General features: G+C 33.8%; 1 protein-coding gene across 2 annotated transcripts in view; it reads left to right on the plus strand.

The window, feature by feature from the left end:
• Positions 1 to 21,640, plus strand: part of LOC126812589 (uncharacterized) — a 93,639-nt gene that overhangs the window by 36,008 nt on the left and 35,991 nt on the right. Inside the window, exon 1 of one of the 2 annotated variants that reach the window (XM_050539048.2) lies at positions 8,196 to 8,277. The exons of the other annotated variant lie outside the window; for it this stretch is intronic. Coding sequence (XP_050395005.1) covers positions 8,239 to 8,277 — 39 coding nt within the window. The 5' untranslated portion in view covers positions 8,196 to 8,238. Of the gene's footprint in view, positions 1 to 8,195; positions 8,278 to 21,640 lie in introns of those variants that run through there. 2 annotated transcript variants of the gene reach the window in all.

The following is a 21,640-nucleotide window of genomic DNA, read 5'->3' on the forward strand; positions in this document are numbered from 1 at the left end:
ACAAACATTTATTTGGGACAATTACTATGCAGATTAAATGTGTGTGTCTCATCCCACCACTATCGCCGCAAAAATTCATTGGTCGTGATGATATCAGACTATATTTTCAAAGTATTATGCAATAATTCGCACGGTCTCTCTATTGACACGTATTAATATCACTGCCGTGGATATACAATTTTCTAGCCAAATTGATATGGTGTATGCTTAGTTAACTATGCATTTAGATTCAAATTGGCCCACTTTGCAATGGTGTGGATAGAAATCTATACTTATAGACGACACACGGAAACATAATAATCCAATATTTTCACACGTTAGTGGAATAGTGAAGTAGACGGACTCGGCAACTAAATACTATTACACCAACACCATGTTAGAAATGATATACATTCTTAAATAATGCATACACCAACACAACTCGATGAGCTGAGCACGTTATGCTTTTTTATTAGCAAGGGGAAAGAATTCACAAGCTAATCAATCCATTGACATGGGCAGCAAATAGAAAGATTGCAAAATCATAGTTCTAATACAAAGGATGAGGAAGGAGTCGTTAAACCATGAGCAAAGTCAAACTGAAAAAATTACTGCTAAAAATAATGTTCATTTAATATATAGTTAATCTATTCTAATTATTAATCGAGGATTATTTTGAATACAGAAACATGATATGAAATTGATCTCTTTCACCAGACCTGAGATAATAGTACGTCTTCATTAATGTGATTATCCGATGTCTTTAACTTTCGTGTATGTGTTTCTGATACATTAAATATTTTGCACATGGGTGCATTTGTTGAAATTATAATATGAATGTTGGTTTTATACAAATACGGACATGCATATTAAAAATACATGTTCCTATTTAATTTGTTAGAAATTTGTTAGATATTGTCTTCGATAGACACCAAAACGTCAACAAAAGCGCCATGCATAAGGGGGGGGGGGGTATGTCAATAACTTTTGCACTGCATTGGTAGGTAACCAGCGTAGGAATTAATTGTGTTACGTGTTCGTGTGTTACATTATTAGTAACCGGAAGAGGCTATGAGTAGCCATTTAGGTTAGCACTACCGTCTATTTGTCGGATAAATGGCCGACAATGACCTGACGTGTGAAAAGACTGATAAGCATTGCCGAACATAATGCACGCAATTACTTTAGAGAAACCTTGTGCAATTAATATGCTTTTAGATTTTCTATAGACTTCTGATGTCTTATGACGACTTGCTGTCACACGAAGCCACCTGCGATTTCCCAGTTTGGCTAAGTATCTAATTATTTTGGGGACACAGAAGCCGCCTGATCCTAGGATTTTACAAGTAAAACAATACATAATATACAATACAGTAATCAAAATACCTAAGTAGACCTAAACGAAATAATGCAGGCATGTGAATGAATAAGAAATGCAACACCAAATCACAGATTTATATTCATAATAAACAGTTGAGCTGCCCAGAGAAGTCTCCAGTTTCATAAATACAATGAAGTAACATATTTAATTCTCGGCTTTCATAAACAAAATCGGTTACATCTGAAAACAAGTGCTTTTCACAATTGTCCCCAACACAAGAAACCGAGTGAAGCCAGACAGGAGAATATCACGTTTTATACTACAAACATTGCTTTCAAAAAGAAAATGGGTATAAAATGTTATTTTTTAAAATAAATATATGTAGATAAATCACCCCTGTTGTCAGATATCTACATTAATTGTATTGGTTCTTTCTATTTTAGCTCAGTTAATCACTAAATCTGCCATTGTAATGATCGTTGTTCTAACGTATAAACAATTGAGTAAAGTAGAGGAATCCCGTCTAGTGGCATGACGTAACTTTTGTCACGTATAACTGGACACCGCCGATGCTACTTTTAACGTTACAATATTATGCAATGTGATATGGTTGGGTTTGATTCGAGCCCAAGTTGATTTCTATGAAGAGAATGGATTAAGCATTAAAATAGCTTAAATTATCCATTTTCAAAGGGTAAATAACATAATATTGTCGAATTGACAATAAATAATTATTTTGTGGACAAATTTTGAAAGAATAAATATTTTGAAATCAAGGAGGCATATACATTTTTCCTATTTACATTGTATTGTAAATGAAATATAATGAAATGAGGTTTAACGTCCTACCAGTTGGCAATTGAAGACCGGCCATTGGATTGTAGACACTAAACTAATAAACAACAAGCACGAAAGTATTGTAAAACGTAGTCGACAAGGAAAATTATGTTATAGATATGCCTATTCTACACATCATATCAAAAATTTTAATGATTTCATAAAAGAAAATGACAAAATTATGGATAAGGGAAATTGACCCAAAAAAATCCCGCTTTTGTCAATGGTTGGTAGGATCGCTGTAAAATGGCACGAGTCCGTAAAATATTGTCCCCTATTGGAATTAATTTTATAATTATTTTAGATTTAAATAAATTTGGTGATATATTATCAGTTAGTCTTCTTCCTTCTATGATTCAAAAAATAAAAATGTGCTGACAGGAAACTAAATTAACTTTTTGTTATAAATTCGTCATCATTTTCTGTTTCATATTAAAGTGACCCATGACATATTCAATGTTACATGAGCTATCTTTAGAAACACTTGTCTGTAATTTTTGAATCATTTCCGACGTAAGCGACCAAACTTAGATCATAATGAAGGGTTTATGTCGGAAGTTACGCGGTGACTCCTTCAAAAATCACTTTGCATCATTCTTTAAAGGAAGTGTTGACTGTGTGATTAATAAGGAAGAGACACCATATTTTTTTAACTATTATCGATAGTATCTTATCTTCTAACAAATAAATGCCTACTAATCTGTTACCATTGGATCACACCACAGTTATACATTTATTACATGTATTCTATACTATATGATTTACTCTTTTTACAATTTATTTCCCAATCTTTTTTGTCTTTTTTTTTAAATTTCAATTTAACTTCAGACAAAATTTATTTTATTTGCGTCATGGGTGTGTTTTACTATGAAAAGAACGTCGTTTTTGGTTGTTTTTTTGGGGGTTTATTTTTTTTTTTTGGGGGGGGGGGGGTAATAGATTTCAAACCAGGTGTTGCTTTTGAATTATTAAGATCTCTGCGAATTTAGATGATTATGACTAATATTAATCGTGTACTAGTGATTCAAAATTCAATTATACAATTTAGTTGAAGGAACTAAATTAAGATGAAAAATCACCATGATGTTTCCGAATTCATTCAAGGAAGTGTATCAATTTACGGTGATTATTATTTTTTTTTTATGAATTTGGACTGACAACAGATAAAAACGAAGGAATAGTCTTAGATTTACATTCAGACTCTATCAGATTCCATATGTACATGTATATGCGATAGTTTCTTATCTTTAAGTCATTTCCTCATACATAAAGATGTATCATATAAGAGCTAAATATTCCTATTGTGGGTCTTTATTTTGACTTCAGCTGTTATATAAACTATTATTCACACATTTATTCACACGACAACCCTATAATCAACTCGCTAGAACATCGGATTGCTGAGATTTAAATGGATTAAAAGACCCACGATATTATTTAACGATAATAATTTGCTACGATAATAAAAGAAAATGTCTTGATTATCCATTTTAATGTTAAATTTAACGTTAACTAATTCACTTAATATCTCGCCCATCCGATTATTGATTTGTCGTGTGAATAAATGTCTAAATAATAATTTCCAGAAAATTTGAATCCAGAATAAGACCCGCGATAGACGGATTTAGCTTTTACATGACGTATCTTTAAGTCAGTTTCTTTTGCTTAAGATAAATCCTATTAATTGGCTAGTTATTAATTGAATTCGAGTCACTGAAAAGCACCTTTAGGATTTTTATTATTATCCAGAGTATGACGATAGAGCACTACAGACAGAAGTAAATATAAATAAGCTGTGTACAAGTCCAGCCATTAGTTTAAAAGTCTATAGATATTGTCATTGTTTGGTTACAACGTATATATATATTGTTGAAGTGTCATTTGGGAATTGACATGAAAACATTAGTTTAAGATTTGAAAGTAATCATCTGGCCATATAGGATACATTAAAAATACTTTATACTTTATTTCTCCTGGAGTAGATTTGTTTGTTTTTCGTAAACACGTGAAAAAAACTTCGAATTTTTTCTTTAGTTTTCGTAAAAGCATGAAAGACAGGCGACTTATTATTTTATTATATAATAAGTCTTGAATCAAATACGATATTTAAAGATGTTATAAAAATGAAATTACTTTAAATCATTCCAGTAACAGATAATATTCGTAAAACAGTGTACATATAAGCGTGTACGTAAAAGAACTTTGACAGTTGGATTTCGAAGAATGGTAGGCGGAAACGCCGTTTCCAGCCAAATTTCTCCCTCACGCATTGTGTGCGCAACTATAGAAATAACAGATACGGTTGTACTGTATGGACTGGGAGCAAGATATCTTGGAAGCCATTTTGGAATTATCCAAGGAACAAGTATGTCATGTGTCATGTTGATTACACATGAATTGGCGTAATTTTGAGCTTTTTTTTCGCAAAACGTCGCCTCCAAGAAGAGGAACAACAACAAAAGTTACCATAAATGACCGCAATTTTAATGCCATAACATATATCTGAAGTATTTTCTTTAGTGGACGTGCTTGCTTTGATTGCAAAATACAATATATGTTTAATTTTAAAACTACTTGAATTGCTTTCTTCTTACTAAACTTTATGCTTTATCTCTCATTTGGGACATAGTTTTATGGATAACAATCACTATATATTTTTCCTCATTTGTATGCTTGACAACGACCAGTGAAATCTTGTCGAAACGTCGTGTGTATATAATACAGTGATTGTTATTTATAGAACTGTGTTAAATGCCATTCAAAGAGATACACAACCAAATTAACAGCAACGACCTTGGGCAATGACTAAAAATGTTGTCGTATCTCGTCACCCCTTCCGTCCGTCGTCCACAATTGCATACACAGTGTTAAAGGTCATTCAGAAATCATTCGGACACTCTTCAACTAAAGAATGGAACAAACTGGATATCGTTATTACTACTTTCAGACAAAAATTGAAACTTAATGATCTAATTAATCCCAATTCATAGTCCAGGGCAAAAGAAAGAATCAGACCATCCATAGCAGACAGCAACATTCTTTAAGTGATCTAAACGGACATAAATTGTTACATCTCTAAATATCCATCTTGCTGCTACAATCATCGATTTGAAGAAACCGCGACTATTTTCTCCTCTGGTGCCCTTCAGTATTCGAATGCACAAAACCGGTAATATATCCTTTGTCACTGCATGATCAATCAACTGAATAGATAATCGGGCTACAACAAATAACATCTTTTAAATAGTACATGAATACTTTGGTGTCACCAGTTGTTTCACTATTTAAGTCTTTCTCTTTTTGATCATTTTACTTATTTTTTAAATTTTGTTATAAAATAGCTTAGCACTTATCATGTTTTAAAAAGTGCATACTATTGAGTTTCTTTATCTGACCGTGTGTCCCATTATTTCATAATATGTACATAGTAAATCTGTTCATAATATATTTCAAATTCATTGTGTGAGTAGATTAGTTATATATAAGCTATGTCTGTTTACCGATCCGATTTCACCCATTTGAAACAAAATATCATTTATATATAAAAAAAGGGACACGATACTAAGACAACTATTGATATTCAGCGATTTCCGATAGTTAATATCAAAGTTATGACTCTTGATCACTTTTTTTAAATATTGTGAACGCTCTAATTAGTCTGGAGAAAGTGACGGTCACCGAATCGTGATCTTTTTGAGAGACAACGCAAAACAAAAATTTAGCAGTGCTAACATGTATTGTTGCTCGTCTTAAAATGTGGTATTAACTAAGGTTAGTCTATTTTAGACGACCATTTTACCAGGTGTGCACAGAAAAACCTATAATTTTTTCCAGTATTACTTAAACACAGATTATGCAAGAGCTAAATCTGCATATTGCAGGTCTTTCTTTAGGCCTGAAATGTTATCTAAATTATTAATTAGACATTAATTAACTTATCCAGACCATAATCAACTCTCGATGTCATCTCTAGCAAGCGATGTTTATTGGTTTTGCTGTTCGACTTCCATTCAAGATTTAATCATGAAATGGGTAATCGAGACTATGGTTTTTTTTATCGTACCGACTTTAGTAATGATGATCGAGGCTAGGCCGAAAATTCAATCGCTAAAATCTCGGTTCAGAGTGGATCAGTTTGACTGAAATTTTCAGCAAATTGCCTTTACATTATCTTGTTTTTAACTATTATAGTGAGACCTGCCAGCTCTTTAAGAGTTACTGAAGACGTTAACGGGAGTGATAAGATATTTGTAGCCTTTTGAATCCGACATTTCCAAATAATCTGTAGTCCATAACCATTGATGGTATGATTTGTATGGTCTCAAATCATTTAGATTTTGGATAACAAAATCAGTTACTTTGTGCAATATCGAAGTTTCTGATTCATTTAAATAATACAAATGTAAATCAGAAATTGTTAGCTAATACGAGGAGTAGAAGAAATTTCCATTGACACTGCTCTCCAGCAGAATGACCAGTCAGGTATTCCATTTCAAAGCAAAAAATGTTTGCGCATCACAATGTACAAAACTAATTAAAAAATAGATTTTTTTTTTAGAAAATAATTTTGGTTTATATTTTAAAAGCGGTTTTCTACAGTTGCTTGATAATGTGTTTTGTCAGTATCTTAACTTAAAATTATTCTTTAACATTAATATGTATCCAGAAATCTCGAATCCACCCATGTCCATTCTTATCTGGAAGTAACGAAATAAAAGGTTAAAAAATACAGACCCAATAAGCCATTTTAAACTGGCTCTGACCGGCGACTAAGTCTAATAATATTTCACCAAAATAGAACGACTGTTACTTGTTTATCTTGGTGTCATTTTGTTGTATTTGGTGATTTTTTTGTGTTTTAATTTCATTTGGTTGTTTTGCGTTTAGTTCTAGAATACTGTTAGTATGAGTCTATTAAGTATTTGCTTATCTCCTTTGACATTTAGTTTTTATGGGAATGTATCTTTTAGATTAAGCTAAGTCTATAAATGGTGGTCTACGTTTTGTTATTTATATAGAAGAATTGCTATTTATTGTCATTTTTAGGGCAGTCTATGTATACGAACATTTACGAAACTTTCGATTTGTGGAACTAAATATTAGGACCGCACTCAAAACGACACGTGCATTCTTGTAGACAAGTGCACTATGGGAAATTGATATATTGATGATACGACATTTAAGAAAACAAGTTTAACCCTTTTTAAGAAAATAGCAAAAATGTAGCCTACTTATTTTCGAACTTTGGTCAGATCTAGCTAATATGCCTGTCGTTGTCCGTCGTATCAATTGTGTATCGAATTTTGAGGAATTTTTTGATGACGGTTTACAAAGTTACATGTTACTCCGCCCACGACTAAACATAACAGCGACGGATAACTGCAAACAAACTTGACTTTCCACACGAATCTTCAGTGAAATGGATAAGATACTGTTTACCGCCATTGTTATATTTTCTTGCCGTGATATGATGCGTGTTATAGCCGCACTGCCTAATTTACTTGTTGACAATGGCTTGTTAAAAGACAACTAATGACAAGAGGTCATCAAGCATAGTCAATATTTAAGTGCGTGAGATATCATATTAAACTTGAAGATGTTGACAGCATGTCTAGTGTCATAATATTGTTTTAGTCTTGTCACATTTAATCCCTTTTCCAGATAATCTAACTCCCTGCTCCCGGACTTCTTGTTTTACAACGGTTTCGTACATGTATATTGAATGAATGACGTGAGGGTTATCACTGCTTATTTTACGTGCTCTGCAATTCTTACTCATTTATAGATTCCAAAAAACAATGATTTTTCTCTTCTAATCATTGGGATTTAACACTTTGTTGGAACAAATGTGGTGTATTTTTATTGATAGTTCAGACTCATTTTGAGCAAAAAAACGATTTTCTTAAAATTGCACAAAAAAAACACCGATCGATCTGTTGGAATAAAAGTAAATAAAAGTAGTTATGTCACATTGCAATTTCTGTGCACGTACCTGACTTGTATGGGAGTCGATGTTTGACATCGTTCAGATACCTGAAATCGGATTGATAATTGAGTCGTGGTGGCCAAGACCTTAAGCCGCTTAGTGCATCTCTGATATTATGACTACTTTCTGCTTAGTGACCTCAACTCTTCTGAATGTAAGTAAAACCTACAACCCCAATCTTCTTATAATATTAATATAATGTAAAATCAATATTGTTCCCATTTTGAATTTCTTTAAAAGGACATCCACACCGTTAAAATGCTATAAATTCTGTTGTTTTATTTACTGAAATATTCCACAGAATGGGGAGTTCAGGCCCCTTGCTTAGCGAATGTTTTTTTTTTTACTTAGATAAATAGAAATTGCTTTAGCTTACTGTAAGTGCATATGATAAAATATACAATTTTAAACACTAGTTGTGTAAAACAATTTTGTCTTCCAAGACCATTCTGATTATACTACTTTAGCAATATCGATATAATTACGTGCAGCATTTTCTTGCAAAATTCTAGTAACATTACATAATGTAGTCCATTCTAGGCTAGTTTTTGGTTTGAGATTAATTAAACTCTTTTATTGTTGGAAATATTCTTATTGGGTAGCTTTAATCAACAGAAAATGCAGAATTAATTTCTTTAAAATAAATACAGATTAACCCCGTCAAAGAGTTAGACTTTCTTATTTTAACGTTTCCGTCTTCATTATCCCGATATATACAGAGCAATAGGACGTTAAACCCAATTTAATTTCATATTTGTACGTTTAATTAGATTTAAAAAACAACTAAATACAAATGTTACACTGCTTTATTATCATTTACATAACATACTAGATCATTATAAACAGTTGAACTGGAAATGTCCTTTCCAAGTCATCAAACCATTGATCCAATGATAAACAATATATACCATCGCAGTATATAATAAACAACGGGATTATCATTGGCAATAATCCTTAATCCACAGATAGTAAATCAAATAATATTGATCATAATTGATAGGTAATAAGATTTAAGCTTCTTTCTTAGATATGATATGAATACAGTCATTCATTCGACTATAAAATCTTATTAGAATTTTACGTAACATCTTCGTGTTGCCAACAAAACTATGATTATTTGATCTCTTAGGGAGCTATGACAATATTAATACAATCTTCGCCCTCGTCAACTTTATCTTCATATGACAGAAAGAATGAACAGTGTAAGTACTCTTTTAGTCTTTCATTAGCTGTTCATTACTAAACAAAGGTGTATAACATATTGTGGGGGAAATTGGATCGTAATAGAATGTTGGATGTTCCACTGAAAATATAAATAAAAGTTCAAAAAATCTGTTTGTAATATGTCGTAGTTGGATTACGGATTAACCTAATGTTTTGTTGTTTTGTTTTACTGTTATATATTTGAATTGATATCGGGGGCCACGGTGGCTCAGTGGATAGGTCGTTGGCACGCTAATCTGGGGATCCTGTGTTCGATCCCTAGGTTGGCCGAGGATTTCCGGTGTGTTTCTCCATGATCAGTGTACTGGTGTTAGAAGGAGGGACGAAAAACCGAGGTCACGGTACACATTGGCGTGCACGTAAAAGAACTCTTGACAATTGTAATTCGAAATAAGAGTACACCGTAGCGCCACTGTCCGGGCAAAGTTTCCTCCAAGCATATGGCCATCTTAATTAGCTCAGTCGGGGCAGAACAGTAGGAGGTTAGTTAAACCCCATTTCATTTCAGTTCAATTTAGAATTAATATTATTTATTTCTCATAACTCAAAAAGTGTCCATTACATCAAATTGAAATGAAATGGCTAATAACATTAGCTTGGCTTTTACAAGTAAACAATACATCGTTGACTGAAAATGTGTGGCATACTAAGTCTAATTCAAACTCTATGCATAGGTCATTTGTAAAACTATATAAATATGAAGGGTCCAAAATGATAGCCTTGCCACCACCCTACATGCATTATTAATGATACTCCTGTGTTGTATTGACAACTCTTATTTTGCATGTAATATTTATATGAGTAAATATACAACTAAGCTTATTTCTGATAAAACTTGTCAATATTTATGGTATGATAAGCGTGCAATCCTAAAACAAATATGTCTTGAATGCCATTTCCACACCTAAATACAACACAAATCGTGAATATTTCGGATATTCGACAAGTGATATAGAACGAGCCATCTAAAGATGTGATAGATTTCAATTTTATAGGACATATGTGTTTACTTCACTGAGTCTTCATATATACAATAATTATAAAAGCATTAATAATTCCTTAAATGATCGTACATTTAATTTACGACATAATTTATTACAGGACAGAAATGCGCTTTAATAATACTTCTTATTATGGTTATATTTATTTATTTCCCTTAAAATATAAAAAGACCTACAGCATGTAGTTCATATCTGGAACATTCTGTCAGTGATTTTGTAAACGTAAATAGTTTTAGTAATCTTCCTTAATAATACTGTGTTGTTTCTTGGTGTGTTACATGGGAAAATACTATTGGTGACTAACAAGTACACGTATATAACTTTATGGGGGATTTCCTGTTCCATAATTACGGAATTAACGTTTGTGTAATTTATTTGTCATTACTATTCAGTAATCGGTTATTTATTTCTTTTATTGATAATAAATAGATCTTTTAAAAACACACAAAAAAATCCGGAAAATTGTCGTATTAGTTTTAAATATTAAATTACTGTCTGTTCATTTATTTTTAGTATATGATAGTCTATGAGTCCTATATAATATTTTATTTTAGGATATGATCGTCTTGGATTCCTATAAAATTTTAGTTTAGGAAATGATATAGTCTGTAAGTCCTATAATATTTTAGTTTAGGATATGATAAGTCTTGGAGTTCTGTGTATGAGTCTCTGAGTCCAATATTATTTTAGTTTAGTATATAATATGTGAGTCACATGTATGTGATAGTCTGGGTATTCCTATATTTTGTAACTGGTTATTATCTAGAGATGATTATTGCGGTGTTTCAAGTTCAAATTCCGTAATAGGACGTGTTCCGTATGGCTGTCATAATTCTTCAGCATAATAACTTGTAAAGTCAGAGAGTGTCAATTTGAATATTTCAATGGTCGAGGATCAAGCTTTGAAACCCCTGGAACCGAACCCTAAGTGGACAGATGTATCCGTTTTGTAATATTTACGGGAATTTTGGAAAGACGAACGGCCATGTGAAGTCAATGTTAATTTTAGAAAAATCCATTCAGCCGTAACCTCACCCTGTTTTGACATGATGATAACAACCGGATAAGAAGCGAACTTTACTTATTACATAAATATACTTATTACATATTTATAAATATCCTTATTACATACAACACATAAATAAAAAGGTGCCCTACGAAAGCATTTTTTTAAAAAAAATGTAATAACATCTATCACAGGTATTTACATTGCTGTGAATATGGTAGAAAATTAATATATTATTGCAATGATGTTTCAAACATGTGCAGGATTTTTTAGAATCTTGAAAACATTAGCTCAATCAAACATAAACATTTAATATGCAAACATAAAAATCAATATGCAAACTGAATCATTGACGATAGACGAGTGTTTTCACATAGTAATACCCAAAAATTATTATTATGATTGGGTGAACCTTAGGTGTGAAGTTAATTCGATTGTTTGTTTCAGTCGGATTATTGTAAGCAACAACGAGTATTAACTATCTTTTTCATTTATAAAATTTTTGACGTAAGATTTAGTTTTAACTCAATTAAAACACTGTCATTGAGACGGCTGACTTGTTTCAATTCCAAACGTACGTCAGCGGATAATATATTTGTATCTAATGAAGCATGACATCAGCTGTTGCCACTTTAGGATCTGTGTTTGTAGTCGTAAACGGAGCTAGTACGCCTATCAGTAAAATTCTATTTTTTGTTTCTGTCGGACTATTGTAAACCAGTTTTGACTATCTTTTCCATTTATAAAATTTTTGACGTAAGATTTAGTTTTAACTAAATTAAAACACTGTAACTGAGATCGGTGTGTGGGTTGACTTATTGCACATTTCAATTCCAATCGTATTATGTCAGCGGATATATATATTTGCATCTGATGAAGTTTGACATCAGCTTTTGTCAATTTAGGATCTGGGGTTGTTGGTGTTTGTAGCCGAAAACGGAGCTAGTACGCCTACCAGTAAAATAAAACTTGTCACACGACCCAGATCTGCCTTTTCCTGTATCTCATGTGTCACAAGCGACCCGGGGGAACTGTAATTTAGAGACATTCATTTTGTTTTAGTTTGTTTATATATAAACAATATTTTACCCCCCCCCCCTCTCTCTCTCTCTCTCTCTCTCTCTCTCTCAATTTTATGGTTTTGGTTTCCATATTGACCCGCTCTATGGTTCATTTGCGGTCCCGTCAATGTGCACGAATACGAGCGTTACCCCTAACAAAAGTGTTTCTCTCTCATGCGCAAATTCAAAACCCGTGCGTTCGCTCGTCTTTATTCAACATTCATCATTCCGGTCGGATGTTCTGTCTGGTCAAGGACATTGTAAAAGCCCAAGTGCTAGGTTATAAAACCACTGGACGGTAAGCTCGATATAAAGATAAGTCAGTATTTACTTCCTTTAGTGAAAGTCGGTTCGTGAATTCGATAAAATGACGATAAAATAGATACAGCCCCACCACTAGTAATAAACTATATGAATTATAATAACCATGTTATGGTTAATGACTACAGCGATAGTATTTCACCCGGATAATATAAATGTGACCTAAATTATTGGTATACCACAAACAGGACACCACGCCAATTTACAGTTACCATAATAACGATTTATGTAAAGGATTTCTGTAATTAAGGTCCTAACCAGTATTCCAGTTAATCGTGTGTATACAAAGTAAGGAACCCCTTATCCCCCCTTCTTATTTGAGGAGTTCACATGCGATGCAATTTTGTAAATGTGGTTGTATATTGTCGTCGTCCCATCTTTCCGTCCGTGGATGCTCTGGAGGCTAAAGTTATTATATCCGGTTGACTTTGAATTCATGCAAAGTTTTTAAAGGTTCGAGACGGAGAAATTTGAGACAGGTTTAATCATTAAGTAGGTTTATGAATAGAAATATCCATGTGAATCGATGACGTGTGGGTGTACAAACATCTTTCAAACTTGGCTAATCAAAAGGGGTAACCTTAACGAAATTGAAAGATGTGACTCGATTAAATGTTGGGTTATAGCCCTTGTCACTTGAGTTTTACTCAAATTTGCTGGCATTATTTTTCTAGCTCTAAAGAAAAACAATATCGAAATCAAGAATCACAGTACATTACCTCTTTCACCGAAACATTGTAAACGCTTCACAGGGCAAGGTTTTTGAGAATTTGTTCAAACTTGCTGTGATTGTTTGGACAGACATAAGGAACAACCTTATCGACCATCGATTTTATGCGTAGTGTATTGTCCCATGCCCCGACAACTTGAAAACCACCTATTAAAAAGCTGCTAGTGGTCGTATATTTCTTGTCTCGCAACGCTATGTTATGTTTACTCAATTAGGTATTATTTTATAAACTCGGGTCTAGTTTGATTTGAATCGTTTATAGACACAAATAGCAAAGAATAGCCGGATGATATGGTCTTCTCAATTATGCGATGTGTGCCTTGCTGTCATCATCAGACATGACATCCTAAGGGCCTGACAAATTGTAGACATAACAAAATTGATGGAAATCAAATGATAGATACACAACACGGGCACGCCATTTTGATACGAAGGGGTGTTGGAGCTGGCGACATTTTATTGTAAAATTTACTCTGAAAGCTGTGTAGTTAAGAAACCCCTACGTGACATCAAACTTTTTAGCAAAAGCACTAGGGAAGAACAGCTCGTAATTATTTAAATACCAAAGGAGTAATTTCATTCAGTCTAGCTCGCTGACGTTCAGCCATTTTGCCTGCGAGATCAAATATACTTATCTATGACGTTAAGAGAAAATTACGTGGTGACAATAGTAATTACTGTTATTTTAAACAACCTTATTTGAACATCGACATCGGTACCAGGCGCGTGTCCAGGGGGTGGTTGGGGTTGGGCGGAGATCCGTCGAACAATCAAACGAAAGAAGCATTGTCGCAGTTTTTGGCCGCACACTAGTCTAATCCTATACATGTCTGTACCTAAGCTTCTGATTTTGAAATATTTTCGGGTACTTAAGCAGACCTCACCCCAAATTTGACGTTGTCTCAACTGTGGGTCCTTACCGTTATCTTACAGTGAAAATATGGGATCCTAATATTCAATATTTAAGACACAGTGAACTGTTTATTACACGAGTCGTGTATTCTATAGTTTTTGGTGCCATTTGTACTAAACAAAGAAAAACATATCCTAAAAAGTCAATGCGGAAGCAATTAGTAATAATAATTTTACAAACGTGTAGAATGGTCTGTTCACGTGCAGCGAACATACTTGATTAGAAATTACAAGAATTATTTTTATGAATTGAATATAGATCATTTTATATACATTTACGTTAATTTTGTGCTTTTAGACCCATTTTGTCTATTTTAAGGTTCCAAAGAATAGAGCCATACGCCCTTTAAGTTTCAATTACGTGGATACAGGACATTAGTTACACGCCCATTAGTCATTCAAGATGACTAGATACAATGGATGTTAATTCCGCCCTGAACGATATGTTACCCATTTTTACATCACGATTTACCATAAATATTGAAGTAGATAAACCATTAATACGTATGTATTTAAATTTATATATAAAACTATTGCAAAGGATGTAATTTAATACATTTGGGTCGGTTGACCTTTACAGATACAAAATAATCTTTGTTCTGAGTGCAGAAGGTTCGGATGGTGTGACAAACCAAACATGGTCTAATCGCAACATCCAAAGTCTATCAATGTCAAGCGGTGTTATGTTAAGTGTTACACGAATCCTTCCGTATTTCTAGATAGGTCTGTATTTTCAGTAAAGTGACTTCTAACTCAATGAATGAATTTGCCATAACCGAATGTTTTAGCATACTCTGACAACTGATGGTGAAGGCGTATCGCTCATGAAATATCCTCCAACTTGTTTTTCTTATAGAAATAAAATACATCATACAATGATCGTTTATACAAAGGGGCAAATTAGTAGAATATTACGTGATTTTATCAGTGGAACGCAATTTGGATAAATACAGGAGCACTAGTGTTAAAACCATGAACTGTATAAAGCAGTGGAGGCTTAAGGCCCCCCCCCACCCTCAAACCAGTCACTTGATTTGTTGCTTATCATTTGCACTGTCATTGTATATTTTAAAACTTGTCTGCGGTTTTGTCTTGTGGGTTTTATTTATGTGTGGCGCGGTCCTTCTGTATTTACGAGTAAGCCTGCGATTGTTTAAACATACATTATGCAAGAGCAAAATCTGGGCCTGAAATGTTATATAAACTATTAATTAGACATTTATTAACATGAAAAGACCTTAATCAACGCCCGATACTATCTTATGTATCTGATTTTCACTGGATTTGAATCCGATTTGCTGCTGAACGCTCATTGATGATTTAATCCAAAAATGGATAATAGAGACTATGTTTTTTATCGTACCGACATTAGTAATGATGATCGAGGCTAGGCCTAAAATTCAAATGCTAATATCTCGGTTCAGAGTGGAGCAATTTGATTGAACTTTTCAGCACATTCCCTTTACATTATCTAGTTTTTAACTGTCGGGGTGAGAACTGCCAGTTCTTTATCTAATCTTCCATAATGCTCCTTTAAGTAAACTACATTTTACACGTAAGAAGAATTTAATAATTACGGAAACAGTATTTCTTTAAAACAGTTCTTTTTTAGTTTGGATGTTTGTATATAGCGTGTGTCTTGTCCAAGGGTTAGTTGTGTGGGCTTTGTTTATGTGTAGTTCAGCCCTCCTGCACTTACTAATAGACCTCCAATAATATAGGTACAATACATTTTACACGCGGTAAGAAATTAATGATGACGACCACAACATTTCTTATTTGATTTTTAGTATAGAAGTTAAATATATCTCAAAGCTCTCAAATATTGTACACTCTCTAACATATTGGTTCTACTGAGAAGTAAATACTCCGTAACTTGGTAGCTGGAGTATTACTGTAAATGAATCGGAAATTAACGATAATGAAATTAACGACCCTGTTTGTTCTACAGTTCAACACTAGGCTTCTGGTTTGGGTCAATATTTAACAGCAAATCGATATTGGATACTAAGTTACGTTTAAAAACTTTTATTATCACATTATTACATAATTTTTAAACACTTTCATTTTTCTCCAGTTTATTCTATGCAAGTCGAGACATTTTTATCGCTTTATAGTTATACGCATCAAAAAAATGCTCTATTTATAGATAAAATATGTTAAAGTCTTATTGCGTCATTTTAGAGGAATAGAAGTCCCTTGTAGGCTACAATATTGTGAAAGATTAATCTCTAATATGAATAAGTCCAAACAATGGTTCAATTCCGTTCAGTGTTTTCAAAGATATGTTGAATTTAAATTTCGTCGATCTATTTTAAATCCGATTCAATCCAAGCGATCACATTATCTAGCTTTGGTAATTTGATGTGGTTTTCTTGATTAAATATTAAATAACCAATCTTAGTGCATTTAAGCCATGAGAAATTTGATATTTTAGCGAAAAAGCAAGTGACATATCGTTACTTTAATGTTTACTGTAAAATGTCCTTGTTGGCTATATTAAAACACAAAAGGTAGACAACAACACAATGTTATCTACGCTACGGGCGTATAATGGACTCCATCGTGCATGTATAATTACCCATAAATTGCACAATAAAGTATTTAGCCTAATAAAGTATTGCGTCGTATATTTGCATTTTGATATGTGCGTCTTAAAAAGTGCCGTGGTTGTTTTGAAAACAGGAACAGACACACCACCTATCATATTTACTCTTTACCAATTGAGACTAATGGTGTAAAGTGTAAACGGACCCTAAGTCAATAGAACAAACTCGTCAATCGTGATCATTCCACAAAAATTCTATTCTTTCGACTCATTACCAGAAAATATACTAGAATTACAGAATCGTGGGCATATGAAAAGACTTCACATAATTTAGATTACAGATAGCGATGTGTGCCGTGCATTAAACTTTTTACTGTATGTTTATTAAATATGGTTCGAAAGAGATTAATCATTCAGATAGGACCACAAATAATATTTAAACCGGTTATTGTTTTTTTAATGCACCTTTTCGTTTTTAAACGTAGGGTGGCGATTTTTATAAATACAATGGCAGTATGGCACTCTTGATTGTTCATTCTAATTGATTGTTTTGGTATTTCACATACTTAAAATTGTCAAATAAAGATTTTGTTAAAACGCACGTTTTGGACAGTGGATACGTTTTAAAGATAAATTCTCACGAAAGTATTTATCTAGTGGTTATTGCCAATAACAGTTCTGGCAAATTTGGTATATATGGAAAGTATAGCCGATCAAACTTACTAGAAAACTGGATTACCCGAAAAACACACATGGGCCAAAACAGAGGTACGGATTCGATGACAGTTGGGGTGGGGGGGGTGGGGGCGGGGTAGGATCCGAAAGGCCCGAAAAAATTTCGGGTTACAGGCGGCGACGCTGGTCGTCTGTGAGAGCGGGGGCTTACCATGTCCCCCCCCCCCCTATTTTTGATAGATTAATTAGTTTGAATTTGTTTTTAGTCCAAATATATCATCAAATCACACAGTTTGTACGCGGAAAGGTATCTTTAAGTACTTTTGAATTCCCGGTCGAAATTATATAAACAATGTCTATAACATGACATGACATTTATGAACGAAAAATAACATTGTAGATTTTATTTTTACACATCTCATACGAGATTATATTGTCCGCCATCTGTCCACAACCCATAATTGTAAACGCTCAACAGGTCAGCGGGACATATTTAATTTAAAATTACTGTTATTGTACCGTTAGTCATAACGATGAACGCTGTTGAGTCGCATCAGGACATTCGACTGGTAATCATTTAATGTTAAATTCATGCCATTCCTTGGCCTATAACATTTTTTTAACATTCCGATTATCCCAATCTTTATAACCACAAAGAGACCAGCATGTCACAATCATTTGATAGAGATATAGAAGGGCTTTGACCATCGCGATTATTCACTACACCAGATAAAAGGAATCTATATGTACTGATGTTATTTTGCACTCGAAATACCTAATCCGTGTCTATTTAGCCTACTTCGTGATCCTTCCTATCAAAATCATAACTGGCTGAAAATATAACTTCAAACACTCTTCTTCGATTCTGGAATAGAAATTCAACTACAAAAATGTCATTCAAATGCAAAATATGTTGGTGGTGGGGTGGGGTGGAGAATTGCTATAGACAGACGGATTACATTATCTACGGGGGTAAAGCGGAGCAATTATTAGCCTGAGACCATTTGTTTGTCAAGAGTTATATCCCCTATCAAGGAAGCCTTGTAAACCACCCAACAACACTGCATACAACAATCGGACAACAGAATGGCGTATGCTTCTGTGTTTACTTGTATGAAAATGAAAAAGATAAAGCTGTTACCAACAACTGTGTATAACGTTCGTATAACAGAAAGTCGATATCAGCAAACTCTTGAAGTAGCTGAGAAAATAAACGACATTTCTCTCGTGTAAATTGTGTAATGATTTGACAAGTGAGCTTCATTACGCGGGGATTTTCCGTCCCTTAATGTTCACCCTTCCTAGTTCCTTTGCTAACCCATTCGCCCGCGAGGTATCGGAATATAAATTCAAATGACCTAGTTTGTGTCGAGTGGACGTTAAACCCCATTTCTTTCTCATAACAAATAGTAGTATTTCTGCAATATTTATGTAATTTGCTGAGGCAACATTACTAAATGGAATGTGGCTGTCTCCACTTGGGTAAGTGGTCCTAGGCTCGATCCTGGCGAACACAGAAAGTTTTGGGGGCCTTTCAGCCGAGCATGTTAAACAACATTAGACAATGGAAAGACTAAGTTAGATGACAATGTCCCACACAACCCAATGCATGGCATATGCCTGCCTTCATTAGCCCGTTAGGTACATCCAGATTCTCAATAACCCATTTCTCTAATATAGACTAGCCTGAAAGAACAGTAAATATGTTTGCACAAAATTCGATATGTGATCAAAGGGGGAATGAGCGATGTGACCACTTTTTGACAGTAAATTTACAATCTGATTAAAACACAGATCCTATTTCGTTTCGTTTTTTATAGTTCAAAATTTCGTTTTATTTGTCTGTACTACACTAGGATCTGGAAGAGTTGTTATATAACCTGCGTCCTGGATGGCGTGAGGGGTTAGCCAATGGAACCATCTGTTACGGCGACGTCTTGGCGTGCGATGCACGGTACTGCGGGTAAACCTCTAGAAACGTCAACGCTGGCTGATTAATCAATGTCTGATGTCACAGGATCAAAAGCCGTTCCTACGACCTCTGACGCGACCTTTTACTACAACCGGTCAGATCTTCATGTAGTGTAGGCCATAGAAAGTACAAAAAAAACGAAACGAAATATAGATCTGTATTTTAAGCAAATTGGTAAATTTACAATTTGCTGTAAAAATAATATTTCAGATGGCATTTCTGTTAATATGAACTCACATTTTGTATACTGACATATGGTTGTAATTTGATCTAATCTTACATAAGCCTTGTATTCATAAGCATTTATATTGTTTTAAATGTAAGATAACAAACCATGTGATCTGACAAATCCGACACTGTATTTTTACTATACTTATAACTGTAAATATACATATAATTTTAACAGTGTATCATAGACAAAAATTATGTTTCGTTGACTCGCATTGTTGTGTTTGGAGTTTTGAACATGTATTTCTAAGCTTCGGATTCTGATCAGGTTTCTTCAATCAAGTTTTTCAATGAGCTTATCAATACGTCTGAAAATAGTTCGCACATATAAAGATTATTGTGACAATCTATAGTCACTTTTATTGACAATACATGCGGTAGTTGAACGCATAAACAATTTATCATATTCCTATAACTGTATAACACGGTGATATTTATGACGGTCCGTACAATAATTCAGTTTCGATCGGCTTTTATTCTCTACTTCCTTCAAAGAAACGTGCCGAAATGAAGTGAAATGCCTATGAGTCACATCTGCTAAATCTCTCTATTTATGTTTTCATCCATGACACAAAGTCAACTTAAAATCATTTATCATACGTTTCAGTTTCAAATCCTTTGGGTTAAAGAAAACCAACAAACTGGTTAAAGAAAAACGATTAGATTTTAATAGCTTCATTTAAAGAATTGGTAATTGCTAGTTTTTCCTGATAAGAGTGTAGACTGAATTTCATTTTTCGAGACAGAAACCACGCATATCTATTTATAGACAAACTAAGATCTAAAATAACTCTTCAAAAGAGACATGATCAATAAAAATCCGTAAAAAATATTGTGATGAAATTTTAACCGGTTACTACACCACCCAAACAGATAATGGTGAGAGCCACAAAGGTCACTTTTTTTCTCAAAAATTGTAGTTTTCCCCAATAAAAGCCATTATGTAAAATTTAATGAAAGGGCTGACCTTTCTTTATTGCTATAATAGTTCAAAAACAGATAATGGAAAACGGAATTGTTGAAAATTTCAGTTAAATTACTATATATATTCTCTAAGTTATAAATAGCTACCTTTATCGGATTTCAGAGAACGGATGCAATTAAATTTGTATTAAATGTGTATTATTTTTAATTCAAAAAAGCATTTTAATATATGAAAATAGAAAGCTGTGAGTGACGGCATGCATATTCTGAAAATTTCTGTTTGGTCGGTCATATTAGCGTTGAACGCAGATATGGTGGAAATCATGTAATCCACTCAATATCTGGCTAAGAGGGTTTCTTATGGGCAGATTTAGCTCTTGCATAAATGCCTCTTTTATTAAAGAATGCGTTTGTGATGTCACCAATACTACCACATCTTTTCAAGTTACATCTATTCAACCAAATTTTGCGTTCCAAAACTTAGAGGAAAGTTGTACGATTTACAGCATTTTTGTAGAAAGTCTGCTAAAACTACACTGACATGTTGTTGCGACTGAGGTTGCTATGGCCCCGATTTATTTCGTTGGGCCCAAGCAAGACCTGGCAAGAAAATGTGTACAGATGGGACTGAAAACAGAGGATCCGTGTACACCTTTACCAGCACTCTAAAGATCCTCTGGCAGTTGTGAATCGAAATAAGCCTAGGCCCATAGCCCACTGCCCTAAATATCCTTTTCAGAGAGAGAGAGAGAAACGGGGTTTAACGTCCACTCGACACAAACTAGGTCATTTCGGGACTAACATATGGTTTTAATTTTATTTCAATAATTCGCTTGCGCATAGGGGTCTTTAGCAGTGGGAGGAAATCGGAGGACCCAGAGAAACCCCACGAGGTTGGACAGGCGACCCTACTCC

Source organism: Patella vulgata, chromosome 2 (assembly GCF_932274485.2).
Source record: "Patella vulgata chromosome 2, xgPatVulg1.2, whole genome shotgun sequence".
NCBI classification, from domain to species: Eukaryota; Metazoa; Mollusca; class Gastropoda; family Patellidae; genus Patella; species Patella vulgata.